Below are 27,857 nucleotides of genomic sequence, written 5' to 3'. Positions count from 1 at the left end.
TCTCCATCATCCACAACCATGACAACAACACCCAAAAAGAGGTCACGGCCACAGTGGGAAGGGGAAGATGATGATGAGGATGTTGAGGAGAGTGCCCTGAGGATGATGAGAGCGTTGGTCTCAATGGGAGTCCCATGCACAGGCTGAGGATCAGCAGATGATCCCAAGTGGTGAGACCAAAGAGCATGGGATGGAGAGTCCAAAGGAAAACGATATAGACCTATTGTTGGGATTCAGTAAGTATACTCAACATCTTTGTGATTTAGCATAAGTTTATTATTTGAACATTGGGAATAACATGCAATTAGTCTTGTTAAAATGAAGACTTCGATTCAAAAGTGGTGGACCCTCTCTAGTTAGGACTCAATTCTAACATTGATCACCTCCATCTTGCACTTTTGGCAAAGCGAAAACATAGGTATGATCTCTCACTCATGCCAACCACTCTCTCCATTTGTCGTAGTTATATAGTTTGCAAAGAACCTATATATGTTTTGGCAAAGCGAAAACATAGGTATGATCTCTCACTCATGCCAGCCACTCTCTCCATTTGTCGTAGTTATATAGTTTGCAAAGAACCTATATATCATGTTGTTCTAGGAATCTTGCACTATTGCAACGATTCATGGGATTGTTCAACAAGGTTGGGAACAATGTACACTTATGATAGCCTTGGAGGCCTGGTGTGGGCAGATTTTTGACAAATCTTGCTTTCTCCAAGATCGAGCATGTGGTTTCTCAATGGAATGTATTTAGGGAGGTGCTTTTGGAATCAGCCTTTGTACTCGCTTTAGAGTTTCTACATGCCAACGACACTATGGTTTGTACTCTACGTACAGAGGAATTGGGGATTGCAGTGTGAGAGGTAGAAACTTGCTATTTAACATTGCGTAGGACTTTGTTCATGCGCATCCCATAGTACATGTATCTCATGTTAGAAGCTGGATGAGAAGAGGTGAGTGAAAGAGTGGATTGTACTCAATTTATATTTTCAGTGAAAAACCATGATTTCCTAATGAATTTACATGTGTGCATCTAGGGCATTGTTTTGGTCATTGCCATCTTTACACACCCCCATCACAGTACGTCTAGTCAACCGAAGTATGATAGGCGGGGAGGTGAGGTAGTTGATCATCCAAGTTTTGAGGTATATGATGGTGTCTTCATTGCCATATTTACGCACCCCCATCACAGAACATCTAGTCGACCGAAGTATACGACGGGTGGGGAGGTGAGCTAGCTGATCATCCAAGTTTTGAGGTGGATGACGATGTCTTCATAGATCCTAAACCACGAGAGGGAACCCATCAGCGGATGCGGACGCGAATCCCATTCGATATGTTGCTGAGCATAGTGAGGCTTTTGTAAGGTAAGTAGAGCTTTGTCTATGGCATTCACTTCATTTCAAGTATTGTAATCATTCTATATTCATTATCCTTTTTATTGTTGTTCATTCATATATATATGTTAATGAAATATGGCAGGTGGTTACTCGGGACATTCATTGATTGAGGGGATGCGTTTCTAGATTGCTTTGTTGAAACTGGGACCCTTGCTAGAGCATGCAAGGGACTACATCGGCATTGTATCAGCGTAAAGTGGGACGAGGTATACTTTAGTTATTTTATATGACCACTTTTACACGTTCCCAAAGATTTAGGACAATAGTATTTCAAGGGTGACACTAGTGATTATGCTCAATGGGAGAAGCAAAGGGATGTGGGGACCTCGTCTCCACATGTTCCTCACCACCCTCCTCCACCCACTCCATTACCCATGAGCCCAAGGTCAAGTGTCTCGTCATGGCAACTTGGTGTTCTAAGGGAGGCATTTGACTTGTTATGCCACGCATGTCCCCCTTGGCTCCTCTTTTGATGCCCTCATCATCATGGGCACAATATCTCGAACTTGCGAGGTAACTATTCCCACCTACACCTTCATCGTTTGGTAGAGCTTCCCATACGCAGCCACCTTCCTTCTTCCATCAGCCAGTAGTAGCTGTGGTGCCCTTTTTTATGTGGCTCATCTCTTATAATGACAAAAAATTATTGATTTTCACATGATTGTGATGCACTTTTGTACACTTAAATTAGTGCTATGACATTGTTTTTTAGTATTGTTGTAACATTTTAGATCATTGAATTAACAATAAAGAGACACGGAGCAAGATGGAGCAAGATGAAGAGGGAAAGAGAGAGTTTGAGAGATAGGAGACTGTGTTGTTGTCCTTGTATGCTGTAAGTCATGTGCATAGATATTTAATATTTTTATATGCTTTCAAAAGTTATTTTAATATTAAATTTCTAAGACCTTATAAATAGAATAGAGCTTGTCATGTTCCACTACTCTAATTCGAGGGATACTTCCCACCCCACCCCACCCCTTATTTCTTTATATTGTCATAGGCTGGCCATAAACTCTATTTTTGTGGGTTCATCCCCCAATCCCTCTAATAATACGATGTTTGCAAGCATCTTAATTAAAGCTCTTGCATATTTCATGCACCTCAAAGAAAAAGAACCAAGATCATATGCCCTTTTTGGAGGCATTGTGCGCAGGAGCTCTACAAGAAGCTCACAACAGAGAAGGTGGTAGACCTTGCAAAGAAGAACATGCTAGAGGTGAAAGCGAGAACATCCATTGGCATGTGGAGAGCCTTTGGCATCATTGAAGAGGTAAAAGAGGCCTGCAAGAAAAATAAAAAATTTGCAGGCCTTCAATGATGCATTGTACTATATTTATCCTCCCTCTCTCTCTATCCATCTCTTTGCTCACTCTCTATTTATCCTCCCTCTCTCTCTATCCATCTCTTTGCTCACTCTCTATAGACTCCTCTCTCTCTTTATGTCCTTCTCTTTGCTCACTCTCTCACTCTCTCTCTCTCTCTCTCTCTCTCTCTCTCTCTCTCTCTCTATCCTTCTCATTACTCACTCTTTGTCCTCCCTATCTCTCTCTCTCCCTCTATCCTTCTCTTTGCTCTCTCTCTCTCTCTCTCTATCTCTCTCTCTTCGCTCACTCTCTATAACTACTTCTCTCTCTCTATCTCTCTCTCTTCGCTCACTCTCTATAACTACTTCTCTCTCTATCCTTCTCTTTGCTCACTCTCTCTATCCTCCCTCTCTCTCTGTATTTCCTTCTCATTTCTCAACACAGTACACTTAACTCATGTTCTGTGTACATATCCTTCGAGTCTACAAATTTAACACTACCTTATTCATCCACATAATACAGAAAATGTCAATTCTTTATTGTTTTGCAAGATATGTTGAGCATAAACACCATTGAAATGGTCAATGATATCTTATTGCAAAACCCCAACATGTAATGCTCTTAGCCTCTTTTTCTCTTTATTCATATAAAAAATAAGATTATGACATAATCATAAACAATTGCTAAACCTAAACACTTGAGTATTCACAAAAAAATATGTTCATTACACTACAATGAAATCTTCATCAAGACACCCTCCACAATGTCCTCTTCGGGATCAATACAAATAATGTTCATGCCTAATTTGCACGCTACCATAGCATAATCTCCACATCCTACATAAAGCTCTACTATCACTTGCCCTTCTATTGCATGACGCTTCAACAAGCTATCCCAAAAGTCGTATCCATGTTGACATCCACTTGCAAAGAAAACATTTCTCTTAATTCCACAAAAAAAAAAGTAACACCCTTAATTTAGAGCACTTATATGTTTATACCATACCTTGCCATAATGTCCCATTTGGGCTTCTTGCCGAGTGCATCGTGGTGCAAGGATCAATGATATAATCAGGCGAGAAAGATTGTGTATGGTAAATATTCCAACTATGCTTGTGAAGGTAGTAATGAGACGAGGGTATACGTCTGCACAAGAGTATGAGATGAGTTATTGTGATAGAAAGTGATGTTCAATGGCAACCTCTATGGTTAATGTTACTTACCTCTTGTCCAAACACCTTTTCAATCTACGTTGTACACCGCACATTCACCAGGATGTCGAAGGAGAAGCCAGATTGCTCAACCTACACTATAATGGTTGCCACTTGATACATCCACACCTTGTTTCTTCAGGGATCCTACCATTTCCTTGAACAGCTTCCCAAAATGCAGTCTCTTAAGATCGGCGAGGTCCTCCTGAAATGTATCTAGAAAAATTATCTTGTACTTTTCTGTTATTTTTGCAAGGATGGCCACACCTTGTGCTCCAATCTCATGCCATAAGACTTCTCTTCTTAGCCAATCCATGAATAAACTTGCATTTTTTGCATTGCCATTGAAATTGTTATTCAAACAAAATATAGTGCTTTGTATAATTAAAAAGGAGAAGTAATTATTACTTACTTTTAGGAATTTGTGCTACATAATGTCCACCCTTTAGTTGTACGGGGATGCCTGGATGCTAATGTTCCATCCTAGTGAATTGGTATCGTGGGTGACCGCACATTAAATACTGGTTACCTAGTGTTATTGGTATAGCTTGAGACCATGCTTGACGGGTTTATATTGTTGATGTGTAACAAGTAGTGCTATGCTGCTTGACAACTGTAAAGTGAAACAAGTGGACTATGCTAGACAACTACACATGGTCAAAGCGTAACAAGTGGTTTATGCAATTAATGTGCCCTGCTAATTGAAAGTGTAACAAGTGGCAATACACACCATGCTAGATGATGTGTATAATGATACTCTCATCTCGTAGTGAAACAAGTGGTAAGTATATATTGTGTTTGTTCTTATCAACATTTCATATTGGGATTAATTATAGAGAAGGGCAATTAATTCAAACAACTAATGTTTTTACGTTTGTGAGATAGGTGATGACACGTGCGTGTGGTGTCGTACATGGAGGATCTTATCTATATCATCTCAAAACATTATTACTATGTATTATTTTGTTGTGGCCACATACCAAATGTTTGTACATATTATTTCTGCATGCTTATGCATGACGTTGCTATATTCCTAGCACATATGCTAGAAGAGTTTTGATTATTTACACTTAGTGTGTGAACAAGATCTAGTGTTTGAGCTATTTTTGTAAAAGTGAAAAAGCAAGTCCAATTTTGTACAACACACACACACTGCTCATCACCTATCTCACAAACGTAAACACATTAGTTGTTTCAATTAATTGCCCTTCTTTACAATGAATCCCAATATGAAATGTTGATAGGCACAAACACAACATACACTTACCACTTGTTTCACGACAATGAGAGTATCATTATACATATCATCTAGCATGGCGTGTATTGCCACTTGTTACACTTTCAATTAGCATGGCACATCAATTGCATAAACCACTTGTTACGCTTTGACCGTGTGTAGTTATCTAGCATAGTCCACTTGTTTCACTTTGACCACAATATAGTTTTCAAGCATGGCACTACTTGTTACACCTAAACAACATACACCCATTAAGCATGGTCTCAAGCTATACCAATAACACTAGGTAACCAGTATTTAATATGGGGTCACCCACAATACCAATTCACTCTAAGATGTCACACTAACATTCGGGCGTCCCTGTACAACTAGGGAGGACATTATGTACTATTTTGTAAGTTCTTCTCAGCCTCTGCTGCCTGCGAATCACCATCAATCAAAATATCTAAAATCCATGCTTTTGGGTCATTTGGGAATGAGCTAAATGCTAAGCTATACAACCTATTCTCTGTCAAACAATCTGGTTTCTCATCCCAATTAACTTGCACTAGTTGTCTGTAACACAACACCAAAATTAAACCACAACATTAAAACCAAAAATGTCGTTGCCTACCAAAAAGATAGAGGGAAGAGTGTAGGCTTTCTTACTCAAAGAATCCTCCTCCTTATGAAGGGTTTGCAATCACTGCCAGCCACCTAGTAGCATGCCTCCACTTTCATCTTTCTAAAATGCAGTTCTCCATTTCTCTTCGAACTCATTTGCAAGCAAGCTATCTACTAGGGGTCAATATCTCGGGTGTCTGCAAGATATTATCGGAGATATTATGCAGGAGAGGGAGAGATAGAGAGAAGGAGAGGAGAGATGATGCATAGGCAGGCAGAGGGAGTGAGCAAGAGAGGGTGGGAGAAGGAGAGAGAGAGAGAGGAAGAGAAAAAGGCAAGAGAGGGTGGGAGAAGGAGAGAGAGAGGAAGAGAAAAAGGCAAGAGGTTGGGAGGGAGATAGAGGGAAGGAGAGACAGAAGGACAGAGAGGGAGAGGGAGGGTGGAAAAGGGAGAAAGAGTGAGAGGGGGAAGAGGGTGGGAGAGGGAGAAGAGGGTGGAAAAGGGAGAAAGAGTGAGAGGGAAGGAGAGACAGAAGGACAGAGAGGGAGAGGGAGGGTGGAAAAGGGAGAAAGAGTGAGAGGGGGAAGAGGGTGGGAGAGGGAGGGATAGAGAGGGAAGAGGGTGGGAGAGAGAGAGAGACAGAGAGAGAGAGAGAGAGAGAGAGAGAGAGGAGCTAAGTTGGGCTAGAGGGGAGAAAGTGGGCTGGGCTGAGAGGTGGTGGTGGAGGTTGTAGGAGATTATGGTTGGGCTGGGCTCTGGAGGTAATAGTGGAGGGACTGGAGAGAGAATGTCCACATTTTTAAGAGAGAAGAGTTGCTAGTAAAAGCTCCCTCAAAAAACACACTCCAAACACACAAGCAAGGAAGATACAGCTAAATCAAAAGATCTACAACATAGCTCAAAAAACAATAGAAGCATCTATGACTATGTACAAGAGATAAAGGGATGTGTAGATGCGCTTGCATGGATTAATGCACCATTAGGGTGATGATGACCTTGTGGCCCTTACATTGCATGGTTTGGATAAAGATAACAAAGCATTTGACACTTCTATTGAGGACTGTTTTGCCCCAGATTTTGAAGAGTTGATTTCATTGCTTATAGTAGAAGAAGTCAAGCTTGGTCTTGGTGGATCTAGCAATAATAGTGGGCATGCAAGGGACCATGCATTCTATAGTCATAGAGGGGAGATCCACGTGTACAGGATGTATAGGTGGATGTGGTTGGATGGATAGACCACCACAACATAATTTTCAACCATAATAAAATTTTCAGCCATCTTTTGGTGCACGAGGTGGTAGAAACTCATATCCTCAAGGTAGGGGGAGATTAAACTCTAGAGGACAAGGTTGTTGGCAACCTCAACAGCAGTATGGAAGTGGAATCGAGTGTCACTATTATGGAAATCTTAGATATATGGCTAGAGATTACTATAAAAAGCAAAATGATTTATGTGGTGGTAGAGTTTAGCATGAGAATTATGCATCATCTAACAATGAGAGACATGCATATCATCTCTTTACTATGAAACATGTGATGGGCAGTATGATGTCACATGAAGAAAGTGATGAAACATGGTGTATGGATTCTAGTGCATCAAGCCACATGATATGTCATGGGTGAGTGGTTTGATAGGATGATGCCTACACAAACACAAGGCTATGTGGCTACAAGGGATGTCATGGTGAGTGGTTTAATAGGATGATGCCTACACAAACACAAGGCTATGTGGCTATAGGGGATGATACACAACGTCCAATTACACATGTTAGGAGTGTGCCATTGTTGATACATGATAGGAAAACAAAGCCAATGTCAAATGTGTTATATGTGCCAACTATTGCTAAAGAATCTTGCATTAGTTAGCCAAATGGTGCAACAAGGGATGTAAGTGAGGTTCAATGAACATGGCTACTTTGTTTTAGACGTCAAGAATGGTTATAAGCTTATTGCAAAGGGACACAAGGAAGGTAGATTGCTTAAATTGGAATGCAGACACAAGGAAGGTAGATTGCTCAAATTGGAATACAGGCATTCCACAGTTAGTCTTCCATGTTCTCAAAGAGTCAAGGTGTGGTACCTAACATTGATATTTGGCACAAGAGGATTAGACATGTGAATGTGTAGAAATTAAAGTTTATGCAAACCAAAGGGATTGTTAGTGGTTTGCTGAGGTTTAAGTATGATGGAAGCAATCATATGTGTGATGTTTGTCAGTTTGAGAGACAGGCAAGGTTGCCATTTCCAAAGGTTGGTCAGATAAGTAGGAGGCCATTGAAAGTCATACATAGTGACATGTGGGGTTCAACATAGACTCGGTCTCTATAAATGGAAGCAAGTACTATGTCACTTTCATTGATGACTATAGTAGGAAGACTTGGATCTAAGGAGAAACATTTGGGAAGTTCAAAGAGTTTAAAGCTTATGTGGAAAAATAGTATAGACTTTGGATTAAATGCATAGGATTGATGGTGGTGGTAAATATACATCACATACATTTGATGAGTTCTCGAGTGAACATGGGATAAGAAGGCAGCTTACTTCTAGGTACACACCTCAACAAAATGGAGTTGTTGAGAGGAAGAATAAAGTCATTGGGGAAGTTGCTAAAGCCATGCTTAATGAAAAGAATATGCCATCTTATCTTATTTTTGGGGCAGAGACATGTGCTACTCTCATTTACATTTTGAATAGGACACCAATAGCTACCATTCATGACAGTACACCTGAGATGAGATTGACAGGTTTTAGGCCTGAGGTTGGACACTTGAAAGTGTTTGGAAGCATAGCATATGTTCATGTACCTGATGAGAAGAGAAGAAAACTAGATCCTAAGGCAGAAAAGTGTGTATTCATTGGTTATGCATAAGATATGAAAGCATATAAGTGCCACAATCTAGTGAGACTAACCAGATTATCATTAGTCAAGATGTGATATTTGATGCGATGGCAAAGACAGAGAGAATGCAGTGATTGATGACATTGAATCTGATGTGAATATAAATCTGCCTTTGGAGAGTTCTACAAACATTTCAAGTCCTTATGAGACAGCTAATAGTGGTGGAAATGTGAGTCCTTGGTCTGGAACATTAACATAGAACATTGTGAGCATTGGGAGTAGTGTATTGGACAAAGGGAAGAAAAAAGTTGAAGGCATTGACATTGGTAATGAAGGTTATGACTCATCTGGTTATGAGAGTCTTGATGATGAGTTGGGAATCCCAATAATAAGGACTCTAGGTATAAAGCAAGATATAGATCTCTACCGCCACATGCTAGAGCTCAAGGAGCTCGTAGTGATCCACAGCCATTGAGGAGGTCACAAAGAGTAAGATATCCAGTTTAAAAGTTGACATACATGAATTATCCTATGAACTATGCATAGGATAAAGCATTTGGAGCCTACTATGTATATATGACATCTATTTGGTAAAGCATGTGGAGCCTACTTGTTTTGATGAAGCTATTGGCAAAAGAAACTTGGGATAAAGCTATGGACAAAGAAATGGATACATTGGTGCACAAGGATACATGGGATTTGGTTGAGTTACCAAATGACAAGAATGTCATTGGTTACAAATGGGTTTACAAAGTGAATGTAAGTCAAACGGATCCATGTGGAAAGACATAAGGCAAGGCTGGCTGCCAAAGATTATGCACAGACTCATGGGCTTAATTATGAGACGAGACATTCAGTCAAGTGGCTAAAATGGCTCTTATAACATCTCTGATTTCATTGGCTACATTTACAAGTTAGGAATTGCATCAAATGTCAAGAATGCCTTCTTGAATGGAGATTTACAAGAAGAGATATACATGGAACAACATAGCACTATCCCACTTATGTGTGTAGGTTGAAGAAAGCACTTTATGGTTTGAAACAAGCACCTAGAGCTTGGAGTGACAAGATAAGCATGTATCTTGTCAGAATTGGTTTTAGTGTTGGGAATTTAGACTCTTCACTCTATGTGAAGAAGACAAAGAATGGTTATGTGATGATTGTCATCTATTTGGATAACTTGATATTGTTGATGTGAAGGTATCATATTGAGTAGGAGTTTGACATGAAAGACTTACAAGAGTTGAGATTCTTTCTTGGTATTGATGTCATTAAGACATCACAAGATACTTGGTTGGTGCAAAGGTAATATACCTTAAATATGGTTAACAAAGTATAGTATGAGTGGATGCAAGCCTATGGTGACACCATTGGAGAAAAACATCAAGCTAAGGACTAATTTAGGTGATGAGTTGCAGAATGTTACTATGTTCAGGAAGATGGTTGGTAGTTTGATTTACTTGACTATCACTAGACAAGATTTATGTTATGCAATGAAACTAGTTAGCCAATGTATGTAGAGCTCCACGATACCACATTTGAATGCTACCAAAAAGATTATGAGATGTATGAAGACCACTGTCCATTCTAATCTCTTTTATGAGTATAAGAAAGATGTAAATGTGCACAATTACACAAATGCAAATTGAATAGGAGAAGGTCTACTAGTAGGGAGTATACATTTAGAGTTGGAATAGTAAGAAACAACCCACAATTACTTTATCTAGCATAGAGGCAGAGTATAGAGGATCAACAATGGCTGCATGTGAAGTGGTGTGGCTAAAAAAGTTACTTGATTATTTGGGATATCATCATGATGGTGGGGTTGTCATACATTGTGACATGTGCAAGCATTTAGTTAGCTACTAGCAATCCAATTTATCATGTGAGGACCAAACACAGGTGTCTATTGCTTGTGTAAGCCCATGGGTAGTTGGCCTGTGTTGATGGTGATCTTTTTATCTTCCATCATTTCAAAGTGATTAGTGCGATCAACTGTTAATAATCCTTTGAAATTAGTGCAACCAACTGTATTTCTATTGCTTGTGTAAGCCCATGGGTAGTTTGGCCTGTGTTGATGGTGCCATCATTTCAAAGTGATTACTGCAATCAACTGTTAATAATCCTTTGAAATTAGTGCAATCACTTGGTAATAATCAGGTTACGCATGCTTCATACTTAAACAATATCCACAACACTCTTGAAGTACATTGTCAACTAGGGTACTATCTTCTGCAAACTCCAACTCATCAATTCTCAAGCTCAGTATAATGGGTAATCACATGTGAAAATACTCGTAACTTGGCTGAACAGTCGACAGTAAATGGACAAACACTTTTCATCCTATCATGCAACCAAGGTCACTACTGATGTAAAGACAAGCACACATTTGTCTAAATTCCAACTTAAGCAAAGTAGCACAACATTTAACCTGACAGTGATGTGAAAAAAAAACATAAAACTTCAAAAGAACATATAGCCTTCATGTAAAATAACCCAGAAATTGGAAAAACCTAAGAGTGCCTTCAAATATAAGGGAGGGAGGCGACTGCATGTGGGTGCAGCAAAGCATCCCATGCCAGCGTACTGCTAGTGGCCAAATATTCTTCAACCCTGAAACTCTTTACTATATGAACACCCTCTAAAGCACACCAAAAAACCACTTCAAGACACTCAAAAAGCAAGCATAGAAAGTAGATGTGTGACTAGTTGATATGCATATACTTGATTTGTAGACAGGGCCGTACATAAAGTTACCAATTGGCAATGCCAGGCATGTCATTTGATGAAAATGCTCTCTTTCAGATGGACGCTATCATAAGTAGAATAGGCATCATATGAAGTACATTAAACCAGTATCATTGTGTGCACATTGCAGGCACTATTCTGATCATGGCAAACAGTAAAAGTGAGATCATACTTTAAAAAAACTAGACTTCAACAATTGTGATTCAAGCTTAGCAACCTCGTTGGGCTTCTGAAATGACAAAAAGGTGTGCTGAACTTTCCCTTTACATTCATGTTCACCAACAATCTACAGCCTCTCAGCTATCTTCCCCAAAGCATCTGCAAGCTTGCCTAAAACACCTACTAAGTTCTCCATATGCTCCTTCCGCTGGTTTCTATCCAACTGACTATTGACATTCTGGGACTCCACATGCGCCGTCAAAACTCGGCTGCTAGTTTCCAGCATGGAGTAAAGCTGTGACTTGAAGTCGTCTGTTTCTTCATTTGAGGGATCAGCAGGCTGCCGTTTCCTTTTTCTTCGTGTAGTCGCATCTGTAGCAGGAGGCTTCCCTTCATACTGGATTATACTGAATTGCCCATTGTTGAACCGAGCAACATCACACATACCTGCAGCACTAGATAGCATCAGCAATACTGCATACGATCTCTCCATAGTAAAGATAGATTCAAGGCAGGTACTAGGGTAAAGTAAGTTTGTTTACCTGTTGCAGGAGGCGCACTTTCTAAGGGGGGGCTCTCTAAGGGAGTTTGATTCCCCATTACTTCCTTCTCAGGAGTTGTGGGCACACCATCTCCACCTATACAGCCACTGTCAAAGATAACCTGACCTGCACAGTAGGGATTTTTGTTGACCAACGGATCAAAAAATCCTTGATCAAAGCATCCTTGCAAGTGATTCTCTTTCTTTGCGTGGCTAGTCATCCGCCAAAAGTGCTGTCACCCAACCCAGATACCAAGCCTCCAACCACTGGTGAAATCCACCAATCCCACCTCAGGATTACCCAGGGTAGCAACCTGAAATTTTACCAATAAACAAACCTGAATACATGGAGAATATACAAAACAATTTCTGTACATCCATACATATATTTGTATATGTATACACTCATTCATGTATATATACACACATACATACATATATGAACCACATAAATTCACGTATGTATACATACATATATAAAACACAAGTCAGAAAACTGTGTCTACTTGTCATGCCAGAGGCCTGTGCATTCATCTCAAGAGTAATTCATAATTCATCATTTTTTCCTGATTACAAATGAAGCTAGCTGCTATCAAACAAAACTTTGACGGACTAATCGTTATACCAAGCTCCATCTTCCAATGGTCTCGGGAAGCATCCTCATTGGAATGATAGAAATTCCTCTTCACAAGCCCTATCCCTAACTTGGCATATCCCACATTTCCGTGGCTTCTCGTATTCTCACAAACCCTAACTGTACATATCACACATGACTTTGCATATCCAGCCTGTTCTTCTACTTGCAACTATCAAGCTTCTTGTTTTTCTCCTCACAAACCTAACCCTAAATTTGCAAAATGACTTCGCATATCCCATCTGTTCTTCTCATCATAAACCCTTACAAACATGTTCTTCCCCTCCCTGATATTAGCATGTCCCACCTGCTCCTGTCTTTTTCACTGATCCTAGACCTAAACCTAACCTACTAGCTCTATTTCACACCAATTATTCTTGTTCGCTTTACAAACCAAGCCCTAAATCTAGCTGTGCAAATCAGATATGTGCTGAGATGGAGATGCAAAGCGAGAGTAAACCGGACAGAGGCGACAAATCCTACCTCAGAGGTTGCGAAGATGGACAAGCGCTGCTGCCTGATATGAAGCTGTTCTTCTTCTGTCGTTAAAGAAAAAAACTGGCGCGACTCGGTTGTTTGTTTTGTTTGTTATTTGGAAATGCAGACGCAATACATTCACACCAAGACTTTTCAGCTGCCCCACCATTCACATCCAACCCTAATCCCTAATCTTCATTAAAGATAGATTATTTTTTCAAAACCAAGGCAATTGTATGCAATTAAATTGCACCCCCAAATAAATCTAGCCACACTTTGGAGAACTCAACCAAAGGAATTTAAAAAAGCAGAAGAAGTAGAAGAAAATTATTGTCTCGAGAGCAATGGAAGATGAAATAGTTGAGAAATTAACGTGTCCTTCGATCTTGTAATAAAACTTGGCCTCCCATTTCTTTAATTGTGCCAATTTTGGTATAGTTTGAAAAGGAAAGATTTTGTTGAAGCGGAGAGCAACACACACACATGCAACAAGCAAGGACAGATAGAAAGAAGAACAACACTCAAAGTAGATTGAGGAGAATGAGTGAAATACAAGTGAAGTGTCACACGCTCACTCATAAGTGTACATACGTTGTTCGGGAAAATAAACCTCCTAAGCAGGGAAAAGTACCCCACCCCATTATTAGCCTATGTCAACACATCATTACCATATAAATGGCTACAAAGTGATGATGTCAACACGTATAGGGATCATGTGGTTAATCAATCCCCAAATGAAAATAAGCCTAAAACTTTACGAAAAGCATCGAACTTCTCTCATGAGAGAGCCTTTATGAACATATATACCTGCCACATTGTCGTGTGTAGAGATATAAGCTAGGTTAATCTCTGGACTGCAATGAACCTCTCCCTGATGACATAATGATTATGCACCTCAATGTGGTTTGTGCGAGCATAAAACAACACATGGTTCCTCACAAAAGTAAATGCATTTTGGTTGTTAGTAAAGATGGAGGTGGGGGGACTTCTATCTAATACCAAGATCCATCTCACAAAAGACATGAGCCACCAAACACACTCCACAATTGGTATAAAAGCTACCCTGTACTTAGCTTCACAACTTGAAGGGGCCACCATGAGCTGCTTCTTGCTAAACCATGATATACATGAATCACCAAGATAAAAGCAAAAGCCAATAGTGGAAACTCACATGTCATAACATCCAGCCTAATCAAAATCAATAAAGGCATGCAACTAAATATTACCTCCCTTAGCATAGAATAGCCCAAAGGACTAAGTGCCTGGAATACTCAGTTGGCACCCTACCCAATGCTTATTTCGAGGATTGTGCATAAACATGGTCAACTAGAAGACCCCAAACTAAATGTCTGGCCCCGTATTATGCATAGATAGATGAGACATCCAACAGTCTGATGATAAATTGATGCATCAAATGGTTCACCTACATCTTGGAGACTGAGCCTAGTACCTATCTCTATTAATGTAGCAGCATGCTTACAACCTTCAAGACAAAACCATGAAACTAGTCTCTGTATGTACTTTAACCGCAACATCACAATACCATCATCACGCTCCATCATCACAATACCATCATTATGCTGCATAAACTATATACATAAATTATATGTCTAAATAATAATGCAAGTAGTCCAAATTTATCATCTCAAATGACACATGTAATTTAGCCTTGAAGGTTAAAATCTTCTCCTTATTAGGGCTTGTTGAGTAGCATGCCATCAACTTATAAAATGATAACTATTATGAGATTGATAGGAAACACTATAAGGTGAGACTGTGAAAGATTATTTATGTGTAAAAGGTTTGCATATAGATAAGGTTCAGGGGATTTCAAATAGAAAATACTGAAGCAATGGTTAATAGGCATAAAAGTTAAAGTAAAAGGGGAAGTAAATGGTGCACAATGAAAGCCGAAGAGACACAGAAGAGGGTGCCCCTACTAGGGGGAGCTAAAGAGATATTGGCTAATGAAAAGGTCAAGGGCCTGAAGTTGGAAGGTTATGAACCATTTAGGCTTATATAACCATGAGTTTAGGGTTCATTTGGGTCGAGAATCAAAGCACTAGTCTTACAAGTCCTCAAGCTTATAATGCAGGGAGCATTACATTGGTATCAGAGCCAAGTTCTTTCTCTTCCATGTTTCCATTGAGCCACTTGTTGCTAACTCTAATTATACCTATACCCACTAATCTCTACACCTTTCTATTCATTTCCATACGCTAATCCCCATATTTCTCAAATCTTATCCATACAAAATTGGACATCCTTTGGAGTTCTACATAGATGTCAACCCATTCCTAGGGTTAATCAGAGCTACTACCATTATCTTAAACCAAGGAGTTAAGGTAGATACACCAAAAGGTCATACATTCAAGATATGAAGCAATGGTGCCCAAATTTACAACTTGGACGGGCACTCGTAATGGTCCTATGGAATATTTATGGCGATTCCCACTTTAAGAGTGTGTGGTAGCAAGTTAGGAGGATGAAGTCCCAAGTGATGTACTTCATGGATATATTATGAGAGTAGTTATTATAATAGCATTAGGCTTCTTATAAGCCTAAAGTGCCCAGCCGATCCCAAGTGATATACTTCATGGATATATTATGAGAGTAGTCATTGTAATAGTATTAGGCCTCTTATAAGCCTAAAGTGCCCAGTCGACCACAGTCTAAGTGAGTGTGAACACTTATGGCCATGTATATAAGTGAATATGTCTTATAATACAAAAAACTCTCCCATTGCGCAATAGAGTCTTGCTCTTGGTAATCTCTCTCTAATCCATACTGATGAGTGTGTTTGAGTGAAGTGAGGTGAGAGGAGGGACGAGTACACATAGTACAAAATGGCGGTGTCTCGGCGGAAGGCACAATGGGATTATTTCTTAAAAAGTTGTAGAGCTTGGAGACCTTAAGGGTTAGGAGCTTAGCCATTGGAAAGATCCTCATGACAATTGCGGTTCACCAGGTAATCTTCTTGTTGGATGTATTCCAAGACAACCTTGAAGGATCATTGAAGCAAATATCAACAAGGAGAAATCAATAGAATTGTTCTTTGCATCATTAGGGATAATTCATAATTACCCAACCAAGTAAGGTTATTTTTTGATGCATTTTTTGACTTTAAAAGAAATTTTTCATTTTGCTTAGTGTTAGAGTAAATGGCTTCTCAAGGTGGGAAGGATGAAAATGGTGAGCAAGGGAAAAACCTAATGTCCTCTTTCCACATGAAAGAGGATATTACAAAAACAATGAAAAAGATATGCAAGATTTAGACTTTAATGATTATGAGGATATGGAAATGAAGGAAATAAAAGAAAAAATCTCTAATATAGAAAACAAACTTGAGAAAATGATGGGTCTTCTTAGCTCCTTGATAGAAGGGAAAGGATTGGGAGTTAAAAAAATATCTAAAAGTAACATTGGTGAGGGAAGAGAAAAAACTCTAGAAAAAGGGTTGAATAAAACCATAATTGAAGGGGTCCCAAAACCAGAGATCAGGGTATGGTATTTAAAGATTTAAAGACACCCACTTTTAGTGGAGAAGAGATCAGGGTATGGTATTCAAAGATTTAAAGACACCCACTTTTAGTGGAGAAGAGAATAAGAGAAATAAAGATGCGGTCCATATTTTTCTACAAAAATTGTAAGATTTGCATCTTTTTAGAAATGTGCTTGAACATAACCGCCCCATTGAGGCTAGCTTATCCTTACAAGGCAAAGCTTATAAGTGGTGGATGAGTTTAGCGGAAGCTAGGCAAGTATCTGATTCTTGGGATTCATTCAAGGAATTATTCTGAAAAAAATATCTTCCTGAAAATGAAGAAGAAGATCAAAATTGAGGAGAAGGGGATAGTTGTTCTATGGAATAACTATCCACTCAATATACAGCTTGCTATAGAGAAATTGCCTTAAAGCTTAAGGGCATAGACAATTTTGGAAAAAGTAAGAGGCTTCATTAGAGGCTTGAAAAGGGAGTATAAGAAGGAAGTTCGCTCAAAGAGCCAAAAAACTTAGATGAAGCTATAAAATTTGTAAAAAAAATTGACGATACCATGGGTGATGGTAATCATAAAGAAAAAGATAAAAATTTGACCATACCATGGGTAATGGTAATCATAAATTTGAAGATACCATGGGTAATGGTAATCGTAAAGAAAAAGATAAAAATTTGACAATACCATGGATATGGTAATCGTAAATTTGACGATACCATGGGTAATGATAATCATAAAGAAAAAGATAAATTTTTTTCATATAAACCTCATGGAGAAAATTTTGGCTCTATAAAAACAAAGGGTTTTTTCTTTAAACAAGAAGAAACTCCAAAAAAGCAAAAATCCAATCTTCGTAAGTTTCTAAAAAAGTAAGATTTTGAGAGAGAAGTTAAAGAAAAAACTTTGTTTCTCTTATCTTAAGCCGGGACATGATAAAAAGAATTGTCCTAAGTCCAAAGGACAAGAACTTACTTGGAATGGTAATGATAAACCTAAAGGAAAAACAGTGCACACTTAAATTATTTTCATTGGGAAAAACATTTTTGAGAAGCTATTTGCATAATACACTAATATTTGAGCATAAAGGAAAATTTATTACATTTCAAGGAGAAGCTATTTGCATAATACACTAATATTTGAGCATAAAGGAAAATTTATTACATTTCAAGGAGAGCACAATATACCATCTTCTACTTTGATATGTAATATTAAGCTCCAAAAGCTTCATCAAGATAATGAAATAGAACAAATATTTTTGTGTTATGTAATGCCTCAATTTGTGAAAAGTTTGATTCAAGTATTTGTGAAGTGGATTATTCTTTTTTGATAAATTTATTAGAAGAATTTAAAGATGTTTTTGGGAAACATTGCCAAAAGGTTTACCTCGGAATAGAGGGATAAATCATCCCATAGAAGTTTTAAAGGATTCAAAGCCAATTAGTAAGCCACCTTATAGAGTAATTTTGACTGAAAGACAAGAAGTTGAAAAACACTTTAAAAAGTGAAAAAGTTCAAAAGTTAAGTCCAAGGTATTGTGGTCCTTATACAAGACTTAAAAAAATTAGGAGTGTAGCTTACAAGGTAGCTTACAACAAGGATCAACTTGAGAAAGAGTAGCTACACTGAAGAAAAGGTTTCCTGAGATTGTTTTCGAGGACGAAAACAAACTTTTCTTTTAAGGGGGAAGAAATGTTATAAGATTGACAAGAAACACTAAAAGTTTAGACTAGGAAAGATCATTTATATGTAAAAGGTTTGTATATAAATAAGGTTCAGGGGATTGCGAATAGGAAATACCTAAGAAATGGTTAATATGCATAAAAGCTAAAGTAAAAGAGGAAGTAAATGGTGCACAATGGAAGCCCAAGAGACACAGAAGAGGGCGCCCCTTCTACTAGGGGTAGCTAAAGAGACATTGGCTAATGAAACGGCATAATTAGGGGGTTGAAGTTGGAAGGTCATGCACCATTTAGGCCTATATAACCATGAGTTTAGGGTCTATTTGGGCTATGGTTGGGTGAAGAATTAAAGCACTAGTCTTACAAGTCCTTAAGATTATAATACAAGGAGCATAACATTTTGGGATATGGTTGGATGGATAATCAAAGCACTAGTCTTACAAGTCCTCAAGCTTTAATGCAAGGAGAATTAAATTAGCATTAGAGCCAAGTTCTTTCTCTTCCATGTTTCCATTGAGCCACTCATTGCTAACTCTAATTATACTTATACCTAGTAATCTCTACACCTTAATCTCTTTTCTTTTCATTTTCATAAGTTAATCCCCATATTTCTCAAATCTTCTCCATACCAAGTACCTCTTTCTCAATAAATTGGGTATACTTTGGAGTTCTACATGGAGAAAGTGGAGTACAAGATAACCATGAAGGATCATTAAAGCAAATATCAACACAAGAAGGAATCAACGTAATTGTTCTTCACATCATTAGGAAAAATTCATTATTACCCAACCAAGTAAGGTCATTGTGGAGTTTGTTTTTGCTTTATAAGAAATTTTTCATTTTAGTGTTAGAGTAAATGGCTCCTCAAGGTTGGAAGAATGAAAATGTTGAAAAGGGGGACCACCAAATGTCCTAAACCCTAAAATGAAATGAAATAGATATGCAATATTTAGACTTTAATGATTATGAGGATATGGAAATGAAGGAGATGAAAGAAAAAGTCTCTAATATAGAAACAAACTTGAGAAAATGATGGGTCTTCTTAGCTCCTTGTTAATGGGATGAGAAGGATTAGGAGTAAAAGAAATATCTAAAAGTAACATTGGTTGACGGAAGGGAAAAAACTCTAGAAAAAGGGTTGAATGAAATCATAATTGAAGAGGGTCCCAAAACCAGAGACCAGGGTATGGTATTCAAAGATTTAAAGGAACCCACTCTTAATAGAGAAGAGAAGGAGAGAAATAAAGACGCGGCCCATATTTTCTACAAAAAACAGTAAGATTAATTGCATCTTTTAAATGTGCCTAAACACAATCACCCATTCAAGCTAGTCTATCCTTACAAGTCGAAGCTTATAAGTGATGGATGAGTCTAGCGGAAGCTAGGCAAGTACTTGATTCTTGGGATTATTCAAGGAATTATTCTTAAAGGAATATCTTTCTAAAAATAAAGAAGATCCAAATTGGGAGGAGTGGGATAATTGTTTTATGGAACAAAAGAATTTAAATCTCACTCAATATGTAGCTTGCTACAGAGAAATTATCTTAAAGCTTAAGGGCATAGACAATTTTCAAAAAGTAAGAGGTTTCATTAGAGGCCTGAAAAGGGAATACAAGAAGGAAGTTTGCCTACAAAGAGCCAAAACACTTAGATGAGGCTATAAAATTTACAAAAAAAGTTTGACGATATCATGGGTAATGGTAATTGTAAAGATAAAGATTAAAAAATTTCATCTAAATCTCATGGAGAAAATTTTGGCTCTAAAAAAAGAAAGGGTTTTTTCTTTAAAAAGGAAGAACCTCCAAATAAGCAAAAATCCAATCTTAGCAAGTTTCTAAAAAAGCAAGATTTTGAGAGAGTGGTTAAAGAAAAGCTTTTTTCTCTTGTCTTGAGTGGGGACATGATAAAAATAACTATCCTAAGTCCCAAGGATAAGAATTTACTGGGAATGAGAATGATAAACCTAAAGGAAAATCAGTGCACACTATTCAAGTGTTGATAATTAAGGATTCTCCTAAATGTAAATCGGTCGAGGTTTGTCATTCTTAAGAACTTACTGGGAATGGTAATGATAAACCTGAAGGAAAAATAGTGTGCACTTGAATTATTTTCATTGGGAAAAACAAGTTCAAGAAGTTATTTTCATAATAAACTAACATTTGAGCATAAAGGAAAATTACATTGCAAGGAGCACACAATATACCATCTTCTTCTTTGCAAGGAGCACACAATATACCATCTTCTTCTTCTTTGATATTGAGCTCCAAAATCTTCATCAAGATAATGAAATAGAAAAAAAAAATTGTGTTATGCAATGCCTCAATTTAAAAACCATTGTGAAAAGTTTGATTCAACTATTTGTGAAGTACATAATTCTTCTTTGAACAACTTATTGGAAGAATTTAAATATATTTTTTTGAAAACATTGCCAACACGTTTATCTCCGAATAGAGGGATAAATCATCCCATAGAACTTTTAAATGATTCAAAGCCAATTCGTAAGCCACATTATAGAGTAAGTTTGACTAAAAGACAAGAAGTTGAAAAGCAATTAGTTGAATATTTAGAACAAGGCTTTATTAGGCCAAGTAAGACTCCTCAGACTTGACCAATATTATTGGCGAAGAAAAAAGATGAATCTATGTGCTTGTGCATAGATTATCGTGGATTTGAATGCAATCATAATAAAAAATAAATTTACTATTCCCAGGATGGATAAGTTATTTGATGAACTCAAATGTACTAAATATTTTAGTAAGATATATTTAAGGTCTGGATATCATCAAGTAAGTATTATAATTAAAGATGTGTCAACAATAGCATTTAGGACATCTTTTGGGCACTATGAGTTTTTAGTTATGCCTTTTAGTCTAACTAATGCTCCCTCTACTTTTATAACCATGATGAACACTACACTTCAATTATTTAGGGAAGTTTATGGCGGTTTTTATTAATGATATTCTAGTCTTTAGTCAAAATGAACAAGAACATATTGAGCACCTTAGAAAAGTATTTCAATTATTAAAGGAAAATAATTTTTTTGTTAAAAAATCTAAATGTGACTTCTTCAAAAAAGAAGTGCAATATCTTGGACACATAGTGTGTCCGAGGAAGTGATTTGTATAGATCCTAATAAAGTTGAAGCTATATTGAGATGGAAGGCCCCATTCAATATAGATGAATTACAAACCTTTTTAGGACTTGCAAGGTTCTATCAAAACTTTATACGGAATTATGCTGAGATAGATGTTCTAATGACAAATTAGCTTAAAGAAAAAGGAAATAAGTTAAGTTGGACTCATGACCAACAAACTAGTTTTGAAAAATTGAAAGTAGCAATAACTACTACTCCTTTTTTGAAAATAGTGGATCCAAATGAACCATTTGTATTGGAAACGGATGCTACTAATTTTGTTGTAGGACCAGTATGATTGTGGAGGGAGAGCCATATTCATTTGAAATTAGAAAGTTGAACAAAGCTCAACGTAACTATTCAACTTATGAAAAAGAACTATTTACAATTGTGCTCTTAAAAAGTGGCATCATTATTTGTATGTTACCAATTTTGAGGTATTGTTTGACCATGAAAGTCTTAAATGGTTAAATACTCAAAAGGAGTTAAGAGTTAGGAAGACTAGATGGGCTAAAATCCTATAAGAGTTTGATTTTCAAGTCAGCTATATGGAAAAGGAAATTTTAATATTGTTGGCAGACGCTCTCAATTAGAAACTAAGTTGCTAGCTCACTTAAAAGGAAAATGTGCTAATGACCCTAGCTATCAAAAGTAGTTTGGAATTACTTGACTAAAAAATATAACTCTTAAATAGAGAGTAAAGAAAATGCAGCTGAGTGATAAAGGGTGTCACTTAAAAAAGATAGTGGTTCAAAGGAATCACGTAAAGTTGGGTTAATAAGTGAAAAAGATTGTTGAAAATTTTTTTCCATCGATAATGGGTACTTGTTATAAAAAGATCGCATTTGTGTACCTAAAGAAGAAAATATTTTCCTAGAATATCATGACAATCCAAGTGCGGGACACCTAAGAATTTCTAAGACCTATGCACTTGCTATAAGACAATTTTATTAGGCAAGTTTAAATAAGGACTTCCAGAATTATGTTATGAAATGCCCGAAGTGCCAAGACAATAAAACTCAGCACCTAAAAGTAGGTGGAATATTACAACCACTACAAATACCTGAGGGTAAGTGGGAAAGTATTTCTACAGATGTCATAGTGGGACTACCCCAAACAAGTAGAGGGCATGATTCAATGTGGGTAGTAATGGATAGGTTAACCAAGTTGGTATAAATTGTACCAACTTGGAATTGGCTAGAATGTTTATCCATCATCTATACAGATTGTACGGATTGCCAACAGATATAGCAAGCCACTGAGATACAAAATTTACAAGCCATTTTTGGATAGAAGTGTTCAAAAAATTAGACGCTAAACTTAGTATATGTCTAAACATACACAAATGATGGATAGACGGAAAGGGTTAACCAAGTCCTAGCACATTTGCTTCAAGGATATGTTAATCATAAGCAAAACAATTGGGATGAGTATCTTCCATTGTTAGAATTTGCTTAGAATAGTGCTCATGTTAATGTATGGATTTCATGTTAATGTATGGATTTCAACCTAGAGCACCCATAGCTGCTGGGTTACAAAAAGAAAAATTACATATTGTAAAAGACTCTCTCAAAGGCATGCAAGACATGCTAAACATTGCAAGAAGCAACATTAAAAGAGCGTAAGATTGTTCTATTAGTTATGAGAAAGGTAAAAGAAGACCAATTAATTTGACGAAGGTGATAAAGTTTATGTAAAAGTTTCTAAAAAGTCAGAAACTTTAAAAAGTGGAAAAGTTCCAAAATTAAGTCCAAGGTATTGTGGTCCTTATATAATACTTTAAAAAAATGAAAGTGTAGCTTACAAGGTAGCTTTACCTAAAGGTTCCAAAGTATATCATGTGTTTCATGTTAGTAGACTGAAACTTAAGATGGGAAACAATGACGTCATTGGAAAAGAAGCAATAATGGATTTTATAGAAGGCCCTATTCTTACACATGAGCCTAAAAAGATTCTCGAATATCGAGAAAAGAAAACTAGACATTCTGTGTTTAAATAATGTTTAGTAAAGTGGAAAGATAGATCAAAAGAAGGATCAAGTTGGGAAAGAGTGGCTACACTGAAGAAAAGGTCTCCTCGGTTTATTTTCAAGGATGAAAATATTTCTTTCAAGGGGGAAGAAATGTTATGAGATTGAGAGGAAACACTAAAAGGTAAGACTAGGAAAGATTATTTATATGTAAAAGGATTGCATATAAATAAGATTCATGAGATTTCAAATAAGAAATACCTTACTGTAAAGGCAATGTTAGCCAATGAAAGGTCAAGGTCATGCATCACTTAGGCCTATATAATCATGAGTTTAGGGTCCATTTGGGATATGGTGGAGTGGAGAATCAAAGTACTAGTGTTACAACTCCTCAAGCTTATAATGCAAGGAGCATTACATTAGTATCAGAGTCAAGTTCTTTCTCTTCCATGTTTCCATTAAGCCACTCATTGCTAGCTTTAATTATATTTATACCCATTAATCCCTACACCTTAATCTCTTTATTCATTTTCATAAGTTGATCCCAATATTTCTCAAATCTTCTCCATACAAAATACCTCTTTCCTAATAAATTAGATATACCTTTTGCCTAGTAAATTGGGCATACTTTGGAGTTCTACATGGAGCAAGTGGAGTACAAGACATCCTTGAAGGATCATTGAAGCAAATATCAACAAGGAGGAATTAATGAAATTTTTCTTCACATCATTACGGAAAATTCATAATTACCCAACCAAGTAAGGTCATTGTGATGCATTTTTTTGTTTTGTAAGAATCTTTCTATTTTGCTTAGTGTTAGAGCAAATGGCTTCTCAAGGTTGGAAGGATGAAAATGGTGAGAAGGGGAAAAACCTAATGTCCTCTTTCCATATGGAAGAGGATATTACAAAACTAAATGAAATAGATATGCAAGATTTAAACTTATAATGATTATGAGGATATGGAAATGAAGGAGGTAAAAGAAAAAATCTCTAATATAGAAAACAAACTTGAGAAAATGACGGGTCTTCTTAGGGAGGGGAAGGATTGGGAGTAAAAGAAATATCTAAAAGTAACATTGGTGAGGAAAGGGAAAGAAACTCTAGAAAAAGGGTTGAATGAACCAAAACTAGAGACCAGGGAAGGATTGGGAGTAAAAGAAATATCTAAAAGTAACATTGGCGAGGGAAGGAAATGAAACTCTAGAAAAAGGGTTGAATGAAATCATAATTGAAGAGGGTCCCAAAACCAAAACTCTAGAAAAAGGGTTGAATGAAGCCATAATTGAAGAGGGTCCCAAAACCAAAGACCAAGGTATGTATTCAAAGATTAAAAGGCACCCACTTTTAGTGGAGAAGAGAAGGAGAGAAATAAAGATGCGGTCCTTATTTTTCTACAAAAATGGCAAGATTTGCATCTTTTAAGAAATGTGCCGCCCCATTAAAGCTAGCATATCCTTACAAGGCAAATATTATAATTGGTGAATGAGTTTACCGAAAGCTAGGCAAGTACTCAATTCTTGGGATTCATTCAAGGAATTATTCTTAAAGAAATATCCTCTTGAAAATAAAGAAGATCGAAATTGAGAGGGGTGGGAAAATTTTTCCATGGAATAAAAGAATTTAAGTCTCACTCAATATATAGCTTGCTTAGAGAAATTATCTTAAATCTTAAGAGCATAGACAATTTTCAAAAAGTAAGAGGCTTCATGAGAGGCTTGAAAAGGGATTACAAGAAGGAAGTTCGCTCCATAGAGCCAAAAAAACTTTTCTCATCCTAATTTATTTGCACAAGTTAGCTACAAGAATACATAACATAGTTGTTAGGCCACATTATTATAAAATTTATAAAACTTTTTAACAATACCATGGATAATGGTAATTGTTTTTTTTAAAGATAATTTTTTTCGCATATAAACCTCATGGAGAAAATTTTGGCTCTCAAAAAAGAAAGGGGTTTTTCTTTAAAAAGGAAGAACCTTTAAAAAAGTAAAAATCCAATCCTAGTAAGTTCCTAAAAAAGTAAGATTTTGAGAGAGTAGTTAAAGAAAAGCTTTGTTTCTCTTGCCTTGAGCTGGGACATAATAAAAAGATTTATCCTAAGTCCTAAGGAAAAGAACTTACTGGGAATGATAATGATAAACCTAAAGGAAGAACAGTGCACACTATTCAAGTGCTGACACTTAAGGATTCTCCTAAATATAAATCGATCAAGGTTTGTCATTTTGATGAAAAGCATTGTTGTATAGTGGCAAAATCTATGTGGAAACTATCATTTGGACCACATGATTTGGTTCGAGTGCATGGAAATATTAAGGATAAAAAAGTTAGAATCCTCATAGATGATACGGCCACACATAACTTTTTAAATTACAACGTGGTTAAGAAACTTAAGTTTCCTCAAGTCCCAAGTTCTCATATAAGTATATAGTATCATTAGCCAATGACTATGATAAAGTTGAGTGGGATACTGTGATTCAACAGTATGAAGCACTTTTGGATTTTCAAGTGATGCATCTGTCGAACCACAGATGTAATTCTTGGGAGAGCATGGTTATTTTATTTGGGAAAACACTTTCGAGAAGCTATTATCATAATAAACTAACATTCAAGCATAAAGGAAAATTTATTGCATTGCAAGGAGAGCACAATGTACCATCTTCTCCTTTGATATGTAATATTGAGCTCCAAAAGCTTCATCAAGATAATGAAATAGAATAAATATTTTTGTGTTATATATGCAATGCCTCAATTTAAAAACCATTGTGAAAAGTTTGATTCAAGTATTTGTGAAGTAGTTAATTCTTTTTTGAAAAAATTATTAGAAGAATTTAAAGATGTTTTTCTAGAAACATTGCCAAAAGGTTTACCTCCAAATAGAGAGATAAATCATCCCATAGAAGTTTTAAAGGACTCAAAGCCAGTTAGTAAGCCACCTTATAGAGTAAGTTTGACTAAAAGACAAGAAGTTGAAAAACAGTTGGCTGAATATTTAGAACAAGGCTTTATTAGGTTAAGTAAGTCTCCCTGTCACCAATATTACTGGTGAAGAAAAAAGACAGATCCATGCACTTGTGCATGGATTATCATGGAGGATTGAATGCAATCACAATAAAAATAATTTTCCTATTCCCATGATAGATGAGTTGTGTGATCAACTCAAAGGTGTTCAATATTTTAGTAAGATAGATTTAAGGTATGGAAATCATCAAGTAAGAATTGGAATTAATGATGTGCCAAAAAAAAACATTTAGGACATCTTTTGGGCACTAAGAGTTGTTAGTTATGCCTTTTGGTCTCACTAATGCTCCCGCTACTTTTATGACCATAATGAACACTATACTTTATCCTTAGGGAAATTTTTATTGATGATATACTAGTCTTTAGTAAAAATGAACAAGAACATATTGAGCGCCTTAGAAAAGTATTTCAATTATTGAGGGAAAATAAATTATTTGCTAAAAAACCTAAATATGACTTCTTCAAAAAAGAAGTGCAATATCTTGGACACATAGTGTCCAAGGAAGGGATTTATATGGATCCTAATATCTTGGACACATAGTGTCCAAGGAAGGGATTTGTATGGATCCTAATAAAGTTGAAGCTATATTGGAAAGGCTTTATATGGTTTAAAGCAAGCTCCACGAGCTTGGTATGAAAAGATACATGAATATTTGACTGCACATGGTTTTCAGAATAGTCCAACAGAAAGCACTTTGTATATTAAACGTGTGGATGATGTACATCTAATCATTGCTCTCTATGTCGATAACATGCTGTTCACACAGGACCAAATGAGAGTCATATTGCTGATTTTAAGGCTGGTTTGAATGCCTCTTTTGAGATATCAGATTTGGGACATTTGCATCATTATTTGGGGATACAATTTAAGCAGTGTGATGGAGGTATTGCTTTGTGTCAGACAAAGTATATTGAGACATTGTTGCGAAGATTTGGCCTTGAAGACTGCAAGCCTATTGCTACTCCAATGGAAATAGGTTTGAAGTTGAGTCTTCATGATGCTGGAGATCACTTTGATGTCACACTCTATCAGATAGCTGTTGGTTGTCTCATTTATGTATGCATTACGAGGCCGGACATTCAGTTTGCAGTCTCACAGGTGAGCAGGTTTATGCATAGCCCAGGGTCTCAGCATTGGAAGGCAGATAAAGGCATCTTTTGCTACTTGAGTGGCACCATACATCTTGGGTTGTTTTATCCCAAGGGGGGATCGTTGCCACGAGATTTACATGCTTTTTTGGACTCAAATATTGGGCTGGTTGCTATGACACAAGAGTGTCCACAAGTGGTTTTTGTTTCATGCTCAATAGCTCATGCATATCTTGGTTGAGCAAGAAGCAACCTACTATGGCCACTTCTAGTTGTGAAGCTGAGTACATGGCAGCTTTCACAGCTATGGTTG

At 36.9% G+C, this 27,857-nt stretch overlaps 1 protein-coding gene across 1 annotated transcript; it reads right to left on the bottom strand.

Moving 5' to 3' along the window:
* Positions 1-11,379: 11,379 nt before the first annotated feature.
* Positions 11,380-13,297, bottom strand: LOC147636035 (uncharacterized). The gene is made up of 3 exons (XM_086801480.1): positions 13,164-13,297; positions 12,048-12,360; positions 11,380-11,952 (listed from the first exon to the last, which is right to left on the bottom strand). Exons 2-3 carry the CDS (start codon positions 12,265-12,267, stop codon positions 11,633-11,635), a joined length of 540 nt encoding a protein of 179 aa, XP_086657606.1. The 5' UTR covers positions 12,268-12,360; positions 13,164-13,297; the 3' UTR covers positions 11,380-11,632.
* Positions 13,298-27,857: the final 14,560 nt, after the last annotated feature.

The sequence above is a fragment of the Cibotium barometz genome, chromosome 8 (assembly GCF_041138505.1).
Source record: "Cibotium barometz isolate CiBa-2024 chromosome 8, ASM4113850v1, whole genome shotgun sequence".
Classification (NCBI taxonomy): domain Eukaryota; kingdom Viridiplantae; phylum Streptophyta; class Polypodiopsida; order Cyatheales; family Cibotiaceae; genus Cibotium; species Cibotium barometz.
This window is presented reverse-complemented; position numbering and strand designations above follow the sequence as displayed.

Coding starts and splice junctions, on each gene's coding strand:
- LOC147636035 (XM_086801480.1), bottom strand. CDS start 12,267: ATGACTAGCCACGCAAAGAAAGAGAATCACTTGCAAGGATGCTTTGAT. Junction 11,953..12,047: donor AAGTGCGCCTCCTGCAACAG/GTAAACAAACTT, acceptor CTAGTGCTGCAG/GTATGTGTGATGTTGCTCGG.